The 16,674-nt window shown below is 38.3% G+C and overlaps 1 protein-coding gene across 11 annotated transcripts in view; it reads right to left on the bottom strand.

The window, feature by feature from the left end:
- Window positions 1-16,674, bottom strand: part of CEP170 (centrosomal protein 170) — a 136,134-nt gene that overhangs the window by 96,644 nt on the left and 22,816 nt on the right. For all 11 annotated transcript variants that reach the window (XM_018060262.1, XM_018060265.1, XM_018060267.1 and 8 more), the window contains exon 2: window positions 892-1,037. In XM_018060262.1, coding sequence (XP_017915751.1) covers window positions 892-996 — 105 coding nt within the window. In that variant the 5' untranslated portion in view covers window positions 997-1,037. The remainder of the gene's footprint in view (window positions 1-891; window positions 1,038-16,674) is intronic.

Genomic DNA, 16,674 nt, shown 5'->3' with positions numbered 1-16,674 from the left:
CAATTGAGAACCACTGGGCTAACACAATAAACATCTCTATTCTAAGCACTTGTTTACAGTTTTTAATCAATAAAAGCTGGGAGAGCAATTGGATAAGACTTTATTCTAGACTGTCAGGATCTATTAAATTAACAAAGTTCTCAAAAACTTGGGGATCATTTTTGCTAATTACTTTGCTCAAAAATATCTTAAAAATGTGTTTGAAAAGTAATTGCTTTAAAATGGGGCTTCCCAAGTGTCACAGTGGTAAAGAATCTGTCTGCCAATGCAGGAGACCTAAGAGACATGTTTTTGATTCCTGCGTCGGGAAGATCCCTTGGAAAAGGAAATGGCAACCCACTCCAGTATTCTTGCCCGGAAAATTTCCATGGACAGAGGAGTCTGGTGGACTATAGTCTATGGGGTTGCAGAGTTGGGACATGACTGAGCATGCGCACACCTTTAAAAATAATTCAGTTTTAAATACCAACAATCTGCATGCTCAAACTACTAGAAGATATAATGAATAAACATGAATATCTCTAAAAGAAACAGATTACTTCCAGTATCAATCAACTACCCAGGAATAAAATTCAGTTTTACTTCACGCTATGCTAATTTTATGAATTAGTACACTTACATGGAGATAAAATTATCACTTGCGTGTTAAGAGTGCATAATGTGAAACTTCTTAAAAATAAAAGTTCTCATTTTTAATATATAATCTCCAAGACTTAGAACTTATTTTTAAATGGTACAAGAGGGAGAAAATTAAACTAGTAGCTAGAGTTTAAGAGGGAGAGTTGGAAAGTTCGAAGTTCAAAGTAAAGTAGTGTTGCTGTTCAAAGGAGTAGAAAAATACTTCATAACAATTTCAGGTTTTGAGTAGACATAGAAGGTGGATGCAATTACCTGTAACATGAGCTCACAGTCATCTCTTCCAACAAAAATCATTTCTCGTGGCAGCCTGTGGCGAGTGCCTCCACTGCTCACCAAAAACCAGGATGTTAAGCTCATTTTCTGTTTAGCTTCTAAGTCTTTGGGAAAGCTACGTCATCCTGAAGAGAGAGATTTAGAGAAGCACACATTCAGATATTTTTGATTTCGGTATCTATTCACCAAACCCTGTAAGTAGGCCTTGGAATAGAACTGCACTCAACATTTACACCTGACTAAATAAATAGACAGTCCACAGCTCCCAGGAAGAAAACATATCTAATATATTCTCAGAAGTCCACAAACTCCAATAAGAGGTGAGTTAAAAAAAGAAAAAAACAACAACAGTCAATTAGGCAGTAAACTAGTAACATTGATCATACGTCTGAAAGGCTTTGGGCATAGCTTATAAAGGTCTACAATTCTCAAGTAAATGATCACATTTGTATAATGTTAACCTCAGTAAATGCTACCAATATTATAATATTATACAAATAAGTGTCTAAATTACAAATGATTTGAGAAAGACAGACTCAATTCAAATGAATGTATTTGATAACTAAGAGCTAACAAGGGACAACAAAGAAACTGCTTCACTATCAGTGTAGACCATTCAATGATCTTTCAAAAGTATGCAATTTATGTACTGTACTTTTACCACTCTAATGGCAAAAAGTGAAGAGGAACCAAAAAGCCTCTTGATGAGGGTGAAAGAGGAGAGTGAAAAAGCTGGCTTGAAGCTTAACATTAAAAAACTAAGATGATGGCATCCGGTCCAATCATTTCATAGCAAACAGAAGGGGAAAAAGTAGAAACAATGACAGATTTTATTTTCTTGGGCTCTGAAATCACTGTGGACAGTGGCTACATCCATGAAATTCAAAGACATTTGCTCCTTGGAAGGAAAGCTATGACAAACCTGTGCTGTGCTTAGTCGCTCCAACTCTTTGCAACCCCATGGACTGCAGGCCGCCAGGCTCCTCTGTCCATGGGATTCTCCAAGCAAGAATACTGGAGGGGGCTGCCCTCCTCCAGAGGATCTTCCCCTAAAGGGATAAAACCCAGGTCTCCTGTACTGCAGGCAGATTTTTTACCATCTGAGCCACCAAAGAAGCCCTAGATAGCATACTAAAAAGCAGAGACATCACTTTGCCAACAAAGGTCCATATAGTAAAAACTATGGTTTATTCCAGTAGTCATGTACAGATGTGAAAGCTGGACCATAAAGAAAAGGTTGAACATCAAAGAATTGATGGTTTTGAATTGTAGTGCTGGAGAAGACTCTTGAGAGTCCCTTGGACTGCAAGATCAAACCAGTCAATCTTAAAGGAAATCAACTCTGAATATTCATTGGAAGGACTGATGCTGAAGCTGAAACTCCAATACTTTGGCCACCTGAGGCAAACAGCTGACTCTTTGGAAAAGAACCTGATGCTGGGAAAGACTAAAGGCAACAGGAGAAGGGGGTGGCGGAGGATGAGATGATTAGACAGCATCACCTACTCAAAGGACATGAGTTTGAGCAAACTCTAAGAGACAGTGGAGGACAAAGCAGCCTGGTATGCTTCAGTCCATGGTGACTGAAAAACAACTTTCTAAACATTTTTCCTAGAGCAGCAGTTCCTAAACTTTTTGTCCTTGAGATTCTTCTACACTCAGGAAAAAAAAAGACCCTAAAGAACATTTTGTTTACATGGATTAGATATATTAATATTCATCATATTAGAAATAAAAATGGAGAAACTGGTATGAATTAATTCATTTTAAAATTACTGATAAACCAATTTTACAGAACAACAGCTAATATTCTATGAAGACTAATTATACTTCCCCCCAAATTAGTGAGAATAATACCATTATACATTTTTTAAAATCAAATCTTTAAGGTCTGATTTAATAGAAGATTTTCATATCTGCTCTGAATTCAATCTGTTTAACTCAAAATATTTAAAAACTTAACTTCATACTTAATCCCAGATAACTAGTGGGAAATGGTAAATTTAATAGTCTTTCTAAATAACTGAAGACGGTTTTCTTCAATACTTTAACAAAACTTCCCAGGTGGTAATTTCTTGAATGTTATTTACAATATGGAATCTGAAACTGCCCATACATTTTAACATGAGAATCCATTTTCTGCTTTGAAGGGATTTTGTAACTTCATGCATTGATCACTTGAAAAACACTGGTTCCCTAAGTTACACAGATCTTCCAAGTGATGATAGATTTTACTATACTATTTAAAAATATCACATTCGTTTAATATCATCATTCATCTCATCAGAAAAGTCTTTAAGTTCTGGGCAGTTGTGAAGCAGCAGAATCAAGTTCCTAAAATTCTAATTTTCTCTTGAAAGCCTAATTTTCCTGTCAAAAACCACTTAATTCTTCTCCTTGAAGTGACAGGTTTATACTGTCTACCAAATACTCAAGTCTGCAAAACTGTAATTTGTCTGCCAGTCATTATTTCAAGTAAAACTAGTGTTCTGTGAAACAACTGGCTAGTTCAGCTCACAACTCAAACAATAACACAAATGCTTTTCTTGGGACAACCATGGCACTTGGTACACAGAAAAGAAGTGCTGTACGTGTAGTTCCATTTAGTCACACAGAACATTAAAAAGATGATGATTCAAAGGTCAAGATTTATTAGACTTGATATTTTTTAACACTTTATCCAGGACTTTCTTTAGTGAAACCGGCTTTTTTTTCTTACTTTCCAGTGCATGGCAGTGAAGAATATGACTGCTATTAGCACAGCAGGATGCCAATGCCTTCACTAAGGAAGTAGCAGCCTTAGCCAGCATTGTTTTTCATATCAGTTCAAAGGTCCATACAATAAAAAAGGCAAATAATGCTTTGATAATATTAAGAAAACAGTTTTGACTTCACGACCCTTGAAATGGTTTCAGGGACTCCCAGAGGCCTGTTGACTGAGCTTCAGTAACTACTGTCTTAGAGGATGTGACTATGTCATTAAGAGCATAAATTTCAGAGTCAGACACTCCTGGTTCTACAGTTATTTCTGCATGACCTTGGGCAAGTTACTTACTCCGTGTCCCTTAGTTTCCTCTTGTGTAAAATTGAAACAAGGATAGTGTCTACATGACAGCTTTTTTCTTATGGATCAAAGACTACTACTTATAAACATTTTTCCTGTGAAATGATACATTCTCTTATGATTTCAGTTCAGTTCAGTCGCTCAGTCGTGTCCGACTCTTTGCGACCCCATGAATCGCAGCACGCCAGGCCTCCCTGTCCAACACCAACTCCCGAAGTTCACTCAAATTCATGATTTAATGAGCAGCAAACCTTGTGGCTCAGCTGGTAAAGAATCCGCCTACAATGAGGGAGACCTGGTTCGATCCCTGGGTAGGGAAGATTCCCTGCAGAAGGGAAAGGCTACCCACTCCAGTATTCCGACCTGTACAGTCCATGGAGTCCCAAAGAGTTGGACACAACTGAATGACTTTCACTTTCACTTTATACCACAAAACAATGAAATGAAACATTCTGCAATAAGAAACGCATCTATATATTAAAAGAAAATCCTTTAATATGTGGACTTTTATGGTAAAGTAAAAACCTTGTTATGTTATGAATTTGTCTACACATACATGAAACCATGCGTTTCATCAAAATAAGCAAATAATTTTCTGCAAAGTGAAAACTATTAAGTCCTATTCTCCTTTGAGTTTATTAAATTAATATGGTCAATTTATGTGGATTCTTAAATCTTCCATTCCCCTAACTCCTTGATGCAGATGTTGCTGGTAGTCTTCTATTCATCTGTCTGCATGCGTGCTCAAGCTCAGCTGCCAAGCCGTGTCCAACTCTTTGTGACTCCATGAACTGTAGCCCTCAGGACCCTCTGTCCATGGAATTTCCCAGGCAAGAATACTGGAGTGGGCTGCCATTTCCTTCTCCAAGAGATCTTGCTAATCCAGGTATCACACCTGCATCTCCTGCATTGGCAGGCAGGTTCTTTACCACTGAGCCAGCAGGAAGCATTCATCTGTGTACTTTCTGTCAAAATGGTTTTTAGCATTTCATATGTCAAGTGTTAGTCGCTAGTCGTGTCCAACTCTTACGACTTCATAGACTGTAGCCCACCAGGCTCCTTGGTCCATGGGATTTCTCAGGCAAGAATACTGGAATGGGTTGCCATTCCCTTCTCAACAGGATGTTCCCAACCCAAGGACTGAACCTGGGTCTCCTGAATTGAAGGCAGATTCTCTACTGCCTGAGCCACTGGGGAAGCCCAGGTAAGTACATAACTATATAAAATAAAATTTTATATAAATCTGAAAAACTCAGCAGTGGCCACAGGACTGCAAAAGGTCAGTTTTCATTTCAATCCCAAAGAAGAATAATGCCAAAGAATGTCCAAACTACCGCACAATCACGTTCATTTCACATGCTAGCAAGGTAACACCCCAAATCCTTCAAGCCAGGCTTCAACAGAATGTGAAAAAGAACTTCCAGATGTACAAGCTGGATTTAGAAAAGGCAGAGGAACTAGAGATCAAACTGCCAGCATCCACTGGGTCATAGAAAAAGCAAGGGAATTCCAGAAAAACATCTCCTTCTGCTTCATTGACTATGCAAAAGACTGGCTGTGTGGATCACAACAAACTACGGAAAATTCTTAAAGAGATGGGACTACCAGGCCATCTAACCTGCCTCCTGAGAAATATGTATGCAGGTCAAGAAGCAACAGTTAGAACTGGACATGGAACAATGGACTGGTTCAAAATTGGGAACAAGTACTTCAAGCAGGGTGTATATTGTTACCCTGCTTTATTTAACTTATATGCAGAGTACATCATGCATAATGCCAGGCTGAATACAGCACAAGCTGGAATCAAGATTGCCAGGAGAAATATCAATAACCTCAGATATGCAGATGACACCACCCTTATGGCAGAAAGTAAAGAGGAACTAAAGAGCCTCTTGGTAAAGGTGAAAGGAGAGAGTGAAAAAGCTGGCTTAAACCGTGACATTCAAAAAAAGAAGATTATGGCATCTGGTCCCATCAATTCATGGCAAATAGGTGGGGAACCAATGGCAACAGTGACAGACTTCTTTCTTGGGCTCCAAAATCACTGTACACAGTGACTGCAGCCATGAAATTAAAAGATGCTTACTCCTTGGAAGAAAAGCTACGACAAACCTAGATAGTGTATTAAAAAACAGAAACGCTACTTTGCTGACAAAAGTCCGTATAATCAAATCTATGTTTTTTCCAGTAGTCGTGTATAGATGTGATCAGTTCAGTTCGGTTCAGTTGCTCAGTCATGTCCGACTCTTTGTGACCTCATGGACGGCAGCACGCCAGGCTTTCCTGTCCATCACCAACTCCTGAAGCTTACTCAAACTCATGTCCATCAAGTTGGTGATGCCATAAACCATCTCATCCTCTGTCATCCCCTTCTCTTCCTGCCTTCAATCCTTTCCAGCAGCAAGGTCTTTTTCAATGAGTCAGTTCTTCTCATCAGCTGGCCAAAGTATAGGAGCTTCAGCTTCAGCATCAGTCCTTTCAATGAATATTCAGGATTGATTTCCTTTAGGATGGACTGACTGGATCTCCTTGCAGTCCAAGGGACTCTCAAGAGTCTTCTCCAACACCACAGTCCAAAATCATCAATTCTTCAGCGCTCTCTTCTTTATGATCCAACTCTCACATCCATACATGACTACTGGGAAAACCGTAGCTTTGACTAGACAGACCTTCGTCAGCAAAGTAATGTCTCTGCTTTTTAAATATGCTGTTTACATTGATCATAGTTTTTCTTCCAAGGAGCAAGCATCTTTTCATTTCATAGCTGCAGTCACCATCTGCAGTGATTTTGGAGCCCAATAAAATAAAGTCTCTCCTGTTTCCATCGTTTCTCTATCTATTTGCCATGAAGTGATGGGACCAGATGCCATGATCTTTGTTTTTTGAATGTTGAGCTGTAAGCCAGCTTTGTCACTCTTCTCTTTCACTTTCATCAAGAGGCTCTTTAGTTCCTCTTCACTTTCTACCATTAGGGTGGTGTCATCTGCATATCTGAGGTTATTGATATTTCTCCCAGCAATCTTGATTCCATCTTGTGCCTCTCATACACCGTAGCATTTCTCATTATATACTCTGCATATAAATTAAATAAACAGAGTTACAATATACAGCCTTGACATACTTCTTTACCAATTTTGAACTAGTCCATTGTTCCATGTCTAGTTTTAACTGTTGATGCTTGACCTGCATACACATTTCTCAGGAGGCAGGTATGGTGGTCTGGTATCAGCCAGACCCATCATCAGATCCACCCATTATCAAAATACATCAGCTAAACAATAATCATACATTGCATATCTTTCATGTCAATGCCCTAAAATTACTCACTTAAAGAAACATTTTAGGGAAAAATTATGGCAATATAAAATGCCTTGTAACTTATTCATAAAATCAAAAATAGTACAACCTTTAATTCATACATATTTCAATTCTGAAGAGTCCATTTAATGGATCACTGATTAAACTTCCTGAAACACTTTCTCAAAGCACAGTCTTTAGGTCATACTGGAAATCTAAAGACTCAATAGTATGGAGGACCACTGACCTTCACAAAGATTATAGTCCCAGACCTTCTTACATACTCAAGTGCAACCATAACCTATAACCTTTGCTCTATGACTTTGCAATTCCTCCAATTAAAGGTGGTGATAAGGACAGAATAGGATAGATACACAGGTACTTACTGAAGTCCCAGCAAAGGACTACAGACAGAGAGGGAAACCTAGGAAACTTTAGGAGACCACCGTACGTTAATGATCACTCAAGAAAGCTACTGGAACATCATGGGAGGAAGCAGCCTTACTTAACTATAAAGCCACAAATAAAAGCACAAGATGTGCCCCAGGCCATCAGGTGAGAGAAAAATGTCACCACTCTTCTACTGATCCGAATAAATGCTGTGATAATCCTAGTTGAGCTCACAGGGTCAGACACTCTCCTGCCCAAAATGAAGGAGGCGCTGGTGATGTAAGCCTGATATCTTCTTGAAGAAGGTGGTCTTTGCCCTCTCTTTAACTTTCCTTTGATTATAAAATTTTAGTCTTCTTGATCCTCAGGACAGAGCTTCCTCACCTGCCCACTTGTATCTCTCACAAGTGCTTTATGTTAATAAAACTACTTCTTGCCTATCACTTGTGTGCTGACACACAATGAACCCGAGCCTCAGTAAGTCCAGATGCAAGGTGACTGATTCTGATTAACTGACCATGGGTTCAAGTTTTTATTAGGGTTTTACCTGGGAATTTGAGTCCCAGCATGTGGGTTCAAGGCCTAATCTGAGGTACACTGTTTCAGTTATAACTTCCCTCTATATAACTCTGGGCTATGCTTCATAACTTGTTTTGGCCAATGGGGTGATGTTAACAGTTGTGATGCAAATGAAGACTAAAATATGCTTGGGCAACTGGATTTGATCTCTTGTATCTCTGCCTTCACCAGAAAAAGAACATGCCCTGGCTAGCCCATTGGTTCAAGAAGAATGAAAGACATGTAGAACAGATACAGATCCAACACGGAACTTGAAGCACGCCCTCAAGTATATCATTCAACCACCAAGAACAGATACATGAACAATACTAAAATTACTGCTGTTTTGAGTCATTGAGAGATTTGCAGATTGACTATAACGCACAAAAGATGAGTATAATTTGCTGAAATAAAAGGTCTTTCAACAGTAGAATGACAATCCAATACACTTATTTCTAAAAATATGCAAATGAAATTTTTGTTGAAATTGTCCCCTTTTCCCCAGTTTCTTCATCTCAGAATGGTAACATCTATTTGTATAATTAAACCAAAGGCTGTGATGTATTACAGAACTACAAACTGTAGGTAAAGGGAGCTTATTTTAACAAAAATACAAAAATGAGAGAATCCAGAAATAGAAGAAGAAAGACGCTTACTCCTTGGGAGAAAAGCTATGACAAACCTAGATAGCATATTCAAAAGCAGAGACATTACTTTGCCAACTAAGGTCCGTCTAGTCAAGGCTATGGTTTTTCCTGCGGTCGTGTATGGATGCAAGACTTGGACTGTGAAGAAGGTTGAGCGCCGAAGAATTGATGCGTTTGAACTGCGGTGCTGGAGAAGACTCTTGAGAGTCCCTTGGACTGCAAGGAGATCCAACCAGTCCATTCTGAAGGAGATCAGCCCTGGGATTTCTTTGGAAGGAATGATGCTGAAGCTGAAGCTCCAGTACTTTGGCCACCTCATGCGAAGAGTAGACTCATTGGAAAAGACTCTGATGCTGGGAGGGATTGGGGGCAGGAGGAGAAGGGGACGACAGAGGATGAGATGGCTGGATGGCATCACTGACTCGATGGACGTGAGTCTGAGTGAACTCTGGAAGATGGTGACGGACAGGGAGGCCTGGCATGCTGCGATTCACGAGGTCGCAAAGGGTCAGACACAACTGAGCGACTGAACTGAACTGAATTGAAGCTCACTTTTTCGGGTGGAAAGGGTTAACATCTACAGTTTACTTTTCCACCATCTGGAACAGTTCGGTTTACCCACAGGAGAATCATCCAATCTCCTCTCATAGTGGGCAAAAACACACTGATGATTTTGCAGAAGTCAAGTTGAGAGAAATGAGGGGGAAGAATCTCACCATTCTGTGTGAAGAGTGTCTATGTTATCTGCCTGTTTAAGCACAGCACTCTACCCTACCCTTGAATAAGCTTGATGGTCACATGTTTGGAGTCTCTCTGATATAGTATCTTCAGATAATAAACCTCTCAACTTCTAAGGGAATGGGGGTTTGGGCAATAATCCCTGATAGTTTTTTACATGAACTTTCAACAAATTTCCTTGTTTTCGGTCCACCCTGCCTACTAAGATACAAGGTGGGTCACATTCCCCAGCCTTTCCAAGATTCTAAAAGAATTCATTTGTTTATTTAGTTCTTCCTCCCACAGTTCCCCTTCTTCCAAAACTTTCTCAACTTCTCTTCCTCTCCTTCTCTTTGTATTAGTGAGACTGGGAAGTGAGAAAATTTCAGGGGTCCTATTCAAAATACTTCTCGAAAACTGTTTCTTTCAGCATACAATTTTGAAATAACACTCAACTGCAGATTGACTCGAGAAATTTAGCTACCCTTAAGTGAATTTCCCATGATAATATCTGTTCTCCATATCTGTAGTTTGGTTATTTCATTCTAATTGCATTGAGTTCAGATTTCAAGTTAGGTACTATTAATATTACAAGTACTAGCTGTGATTCAATAGAAGCTGAAAAGTAAGAGGGAAAAGTCTCCACGACTATGTTAATTTAACTCTGGATATGCCTCCAGATAATCCCTAGACAAATGAGGATAAAGTTCATCAAACAACATATGATCAGTTCAGTTCAGTTGCTCAGTCGTGTCCGACTCTTTGCGACCCCATGAATCGCAGCACTGCCAGCCCTCCCTGTCCATCACCAACTCCCGGAGTTCACTCAGACTCGCGTCCACCGAGTCAGTGATGCCATCCAGCCATCTCTTTCTCGGTCGTCTCCTATCTTCTCCTGCCCCCAATCTCTCCCAATAACATATGATATGCTAATATATTTCCGTACTCTTAAATGAAATGGCTAAAAAAATATTCTTCGTAACTTTATGAATTTGGAAAGAAGCTACTATAAGGAAAACTTTAAATACATATGTATTTCAAAGTGCTTCCTAATAACACCTTTGTATCAAATTCTCCTACAAAAATGAAGAAAATAGTAGACTGGATAAAATAAAAGAGTCCATCTTCATGCCATCTATGAGAGAATCTGCCAATGTAAGGAACACACAATAAAAGAAATTACATGTAAATAGTAATCAAAACAAAGCTGAGAGGACTATGTCAATGTCAGATAAAGTAGACTTTAGTTCAAAAAGCTTATGAAAGGCAAAGAACATTATATATTGATAAAAGGTTCAATACATCAATAGGATATAAAAACTGAAAGCATACACACCTAACAACAGAACACTGAAATAGATGAAGCAAAAACAGATAAAATTAAAAGAAAAAATAGACAGTAGAACAGTAACAGTTGAAGACTTCAATACTCCACTTTCAACCATGGAAAACAACTAGACAGAAGAAAGGATTTTACAACACTAGAAACCAATCTGATGGAGCACGTCACTCAGATTCACATTTTTTCTCAAGTGCACGAAGAACATTTTCAGGACACAATGTTAGGAGTACAAGTCTTAATGAATTTAAAGAGATGGAAAATGTATGAAACAACTTTTCTAATCACAGTTGAATGGAATCATTCATCAGTAGTGGAAGGAAAACTGGAAAATTCTCAGTAGGTAAAAATTAAATGACGCTTTGACAATGAGTAGTAAAGAAGCAACCATGAAAGAATTAAAAAGAAAAAGCAAATGAAAACACCACAGAATAAAAAGCAAATGAGATTTGTTCAAAACTAGTCCTAATAAGGAAGGTTAGAATTACAGTTATAGCTGTAACCACTGTAAAAAGAAAACAAAAAAAGCAAAAAAAAAAAAAAAAAAGATCTCAAATCAATAATCTAAGTGTACACTTTAAGGAAACCAAAACCAAAGCTAATTGAAGAGAAGAAGACAATAAAGATTACTGTTTCCAGCTGTGGCCTTTTCTTTTTTGCTTAAAGGAATCACTTAACGTTCTTGTAAAGCTGGTTTGGTGGTGCTCAGTTCTTTTAGCTTTTGCTTGTTTGTAAAATTTTGATCAAATCTCAACTAGAATCGTGTCTGGCAGATTTTTCTGAGTTGTAGATTTTTCCCTTTCATCCCTTTAAATGTATTGTGTCACTTTCTTCTCACCTGCAGAAGCTCAGTTCCTTGTATGTACCTGTTGTTGATCCCCTTGCTGCTTTAAATATTGTCTTTATTTTAAAATTTTTGCTGTTTTAATTACAACATATATTGATGTAGGCCACTTTGGGTGATCCTCTTTGGAAACACTGTATGTCCTGGACCTAGATGTCTGCTTCCTTTCCCAGGTTAGGGAAGTTTTCCGCTACAGTATCTTCAGATATGTTCTCTGTCCCTTTCTCTCTTCTCCTTCTAAGAAGGCTATAATGCGAATGTCTTTACACCTGACTTTGTGCCAGTGGTCTCTTAATCTATCCTCGATTTAAATTTAAATTATTTTCTGTTAATCTTATGTGACTGCCACTACTCTGTCTGCCAGTATGCTGACTATTCCTCTGTATCATATAACCTGCTGCCAAGTCGTTCTAATGGATTTTAAATTTTCAGTTATATATACTTCAGCTGTTTCTTTTTTATATTTTCTAATTTTTTTACTAATCACTCCATTTAAATCAATGAACAGTCATTCACTCAACAAATCAATAAGGAGACATGAACCTTAAATGATATATTAGACTGGGTGAACTTAATAGCAACATATGAAACACTCCATCCAAAAGCAACAGAATACACATTCTTTTCAAGTATGTATGGAATATACTTCAGGATAGATCACATGCTAGGCCACAAAACAAGATTCAGTAATTCTGAGGAAACTGAAAACATATGAAGCAACTTTTCCACCAAAACAATATCGTATTAGGAATCAACTACAAGGGGGAAAAAAATATACAAAACCCAAATTAATGGAGGTTTCACAAAATGCTACTGAACAACCAATGGATCACTGAAAAAATTAAAGAAGAAACCCCAAAATACCTGTAGACAGTGAGAATGAAAACACAATGATCCAAAATGTTTCAGTTGCAGCAAAAGCAGTTCAAAGATGGGAATTTATAGTGACACAGGTTTATCTCAGGAAACACAAAAGATCTCAAACAACCTAACGTTATGCCTAAAGCAACTATCAAAAAAAGAAGCCAGCAAAACAAAACCCAAAGTTAGGAGAAGAAAAGAAATCATAAAGATCACAGCAGAAACAAAAGGAGACTTTAAAAAAAGAGAGAAAAGATTAATGAAACTAAAGGCTAGTTCTTTGAAAAGATAAACAAAATTGATAAACCTATAACCAAACTCATCAAGAAAAAAGAGGGCATGAATTATAAAATCAGAAATGGAAAAAGAAGTTACAATCAATACTGCAGAAACTCAAAGAATTGTAAGAGATTACTGTGAACAATTCAGACTTAAATTGAAGAAAGTAGGGAAAACAACTAGACCATTCAGGTATGACATATATCAAATCCCTTATGATTATACAGTGGAAGTGAGAAATAGATTTAAGGGACTAGATCAGATAGAGTGCCTGATGAACTATGGACGGAGGTTCATGACATTGTACAGGAGACAGGGTTCAAGACCATCCCCAAGAAAAAGAAATGCAAAAAAGGAAAATGACTGTATGAGGAGGCCTTACAAATGGCTGTATAAAGAAGAGAAGCGAAAAGCAAAGGAGAAAAGGAAAGATATAAGCATCTGAATGCAAAGTTCCAAAGAATAGCAAGAAGAGATAAGAAAGCCTTCCTCAGCGATCAATGCAAAGAAATAGAAGAAAACAACAGAATGGGAAAGACAAGAGATCTCTTCAAGAAAATTAGAGATACCAAGGGAACATTTCATGCAAAGATGGGCTCGATAAAGGACAGAAATGGTATGGACCTAACCGAAGCAGAAGATATTAAGAAGAGGTGGCAAGAATACACAGAAGAACTGCACAAAAAAGATCTTCACGACCTGGATAATCACCATGGTGTGATCACTCACCTAGAGCCAGACATCCTGGAATGTGAAGACAAGTGGGCCTTAGAAAGCATTACTATGAACAAAGCTAGTGGAGGTGATGGAATTCCAGCTGAGCTGTTTCAAATCCTGAAAGATGATGCTGTGAAAGTGCTGCACTCAATGTGCCAGCAAATTTGGAAAACTCAGCAGTGGCCACAGGACTGGAAAAGGTCCGTTTTCATTCCAATCCCAAAGAAAGGCAATGCCAAAGAATGCTCAAACTACCACACAATTGCACTCACCTCACACGGTAGTAAAGTAATGCTCAAAATTCTCCAAGCCAGGCTTCAGCAATACGTGAAACGTGAGCTTCCAGATGTTCAAGCTGGTTTTAGAAAAGGAACCAGAGATCAAATTGCCAACATCTGCTTGATCATCGAAAAAGCAAGAGAGTTCCAGAAAAACATTTATTTCTGCTTTATTTACTATGCCAAAGCCTTTGACTGTGTGGATCACAATCAACTGTGGGAATACCAGACCACCTGACCTGCCTCTTGAGAAACCAACAAAGGTCCATCTAATCAAGCCTAAGGTTTTTCCAGTGGTCATGTATGGATGTGAGAGTTGGACTGTGAAGGAAGCTGAGCGCCGAAGAATTGATGCTTTTGAACTGTGGTGTTGGAGAAGACTCTTGAGAGTCCCTTGGACTGCAAGGAGATCCAACCAGTCCATTCTGAAGGAGATCAGTCCTGGGATTTCCCTGGAAGGAATGATGCTGAAGCTGAAACTCCAGTACTTTGGCCACCTCATGTTAAGAGCTGACTCATTGGAAAAGACTCTGATGCTGGGAGGGATTGGGGGCAGGAAGAGAAGGGGACAACAGAGGATGAGATGGCTGGATGGCATCACTGACTCGATGGACATGAGTCTGAGTGAACTCCGGGAGATGGTGATGGACAGGGAGGTCTGGCGTGTTGCGATTCATGGGGTCGCAAAGAGTTGGACACGACTGAGCGACTTAACTGCACTGAATGGTAGTTCTATTTTGAGTTTTTAGAGGAACTTCCATACTGTTTTACCAAGTAAAACAGTTCCCTTTTCTCAACGTCTGTGCTGAGTTCCCTTTTCTTAACATCTTTGCCATCATTTGCTATTTGTGGTCTTTTTGATAAGAGCCATTCTTTTTGTGTGTGTGTGGTTTGGAATCTTAGTTCCCAACCAGGGATCAAACCTGTGTGCACTGCATTGGGAGCATGGAGTCTTCACCAGTGGACCACCAGGAAGGTCCCCTGAGGATAGTCTGGTGTGAGGCTGACAGGTGTGAGGTATCTTATTGTGGTTTCACTTTCCTTTTTTTTTTGGTGGTTAGCAGTGTTCAGCATCTTTCATGTTCCTGTTGATGTTGAATTGCATGAAATCTTAGTGTTTTTGCCTATTACCACATACATAATTTGGACATTAAACCTTTATCATGTACATAATTTGCAAATATCTTGTCCCATTCAGTAGGCTGCCTTTTCTTTTTGTTGATAGCTTTCTTCATAGTGCAACAACATTTTAGTTTGATATAATCACACGTGTTTATTTTTTTGTTTTGCTTCCCTTACTTGAGGAGAGATATCCAAAAAGACACTGCTAAGCCCATGTCACAGTGTAGTACGTATGTTTTCCAGGGATTTTATGGCTTCAGTCTTTACAATTAAGTCTTTAATCCATCTGCAGTTTATTTTTGTATATGATGTGAGAGAATAATCCAATTTGAATGCTTTGCATGTAGCCATCCAGGTTATAAACATTTATTGAAGAGGGAATTTTTCTCTAGTGTACATTGCTGCCTACTTTGTCATAGATTAATTCACCATATAAACATGGGTTTATTTCTGGACTCTTTATTGTGTTCCATTGATGTATGTGTCTCTCTTTAGGCCAGTGCTATACTGTTTTGATTACTGCAGCCTTATAGTATGATTTGAAAATGAGGATTGCCAGCTTTGTTCTTTATCAGTATTTTTTTGGGCTATTGAGTGTCCTTTGTGTTTCCACACAATTTTTAGATTTGTTCTAGTTATTATTTGCTTTTGGTGTTACGGACATTTTAACAGTATTAATTCTTACAATCCATGAACACAGCATGTGTTTCCATTTTCAATTTCTTTCTTCCATATTTTATAGTTTTCTGATTATCAGTCTTTCACCTCCTTAAATTTATTCCAAAGCACTTAATTCTTTTTGATACAATGAAAAATAAGATTGTTTTCTTAAATTGTCTTTCTGATCATTCATCATTAGTATATAGAAATGTTGCAGATTTCTGTATACTGATTTTGTATACTGCAGTTTCACCAAATTCAGTAATAAACTTCAGTAGTTTTCTGGTGACATCTTTAGGATTTTCTGTGTGTACTATCATTTTATCTACAAACAGTGACAGTTTTACTTCTCCCTTTCTGGTTTGTGTTCCCTGTATTTCTTTTTCTTCCCTGATGGCTGTGGCTAAGACTTTCAATACTATGTTAGGTAAAAGTGGTGAGAGTGGGAACCCTTGTATTATTCCTGATCTTAACAGAAATGCATTCTGCTTTTCTCCATTGAGTATGATGTTAGCTGTAGGTTTATCATATATGGCCTTCATTATGATGAGGTATTCTCCTTCTGTGCCCACCTCCTGAAGGGCCTTTATCATAAATAACTGATTGTCAGATATTGAAAAGTCTTGCATCCCTGGGGTGAATCCCGTTTAATCATGTAAAATCTTTTTGATATATTGTTGAGTTTGGTTTGCTACTAACTTGTTTAAAAGTTTTGCATCCCGGTTCATCAGTGATACTGGCCTGCAGTTTTCTTTATTTTGGATTGTCTTTGTCTAGTTTTGCTATTGGGGTGTTGTGGCTTCATAAAATGGGTTTGGAAGAGCTCCTTCCTCTGCACTTTTTTGGAATACTTTAAGAATATGTTAACTCTCCTCTAAATATTTGTTAGAATTCACCTGTGAAGCCATCTGGGCCTGAACTTTTGTTTGTTTGGAGTTTGTTTGTTTGTTTGTTTAAATTACTGATTCAGTTTCATCTAGTAATTGGTC

Source organism: Capra hircus, chromosome 16 (assembly GCF_001704415.2).
Source record: "Capra hircus breed San Clemente chromosome 16, ASM170441v1, whole genome shotgun sequence".
Lineage (NCBI taxonomy): Eukaryota > Metazoa > Chordata > Mammalia > Artiodactyla > Bovidae > Capra > Capra hircus.
Note: the sequence above shows the minus strand (reverse complement) of the source record. Positions and strands in the feature narration are given on the sequence as shown.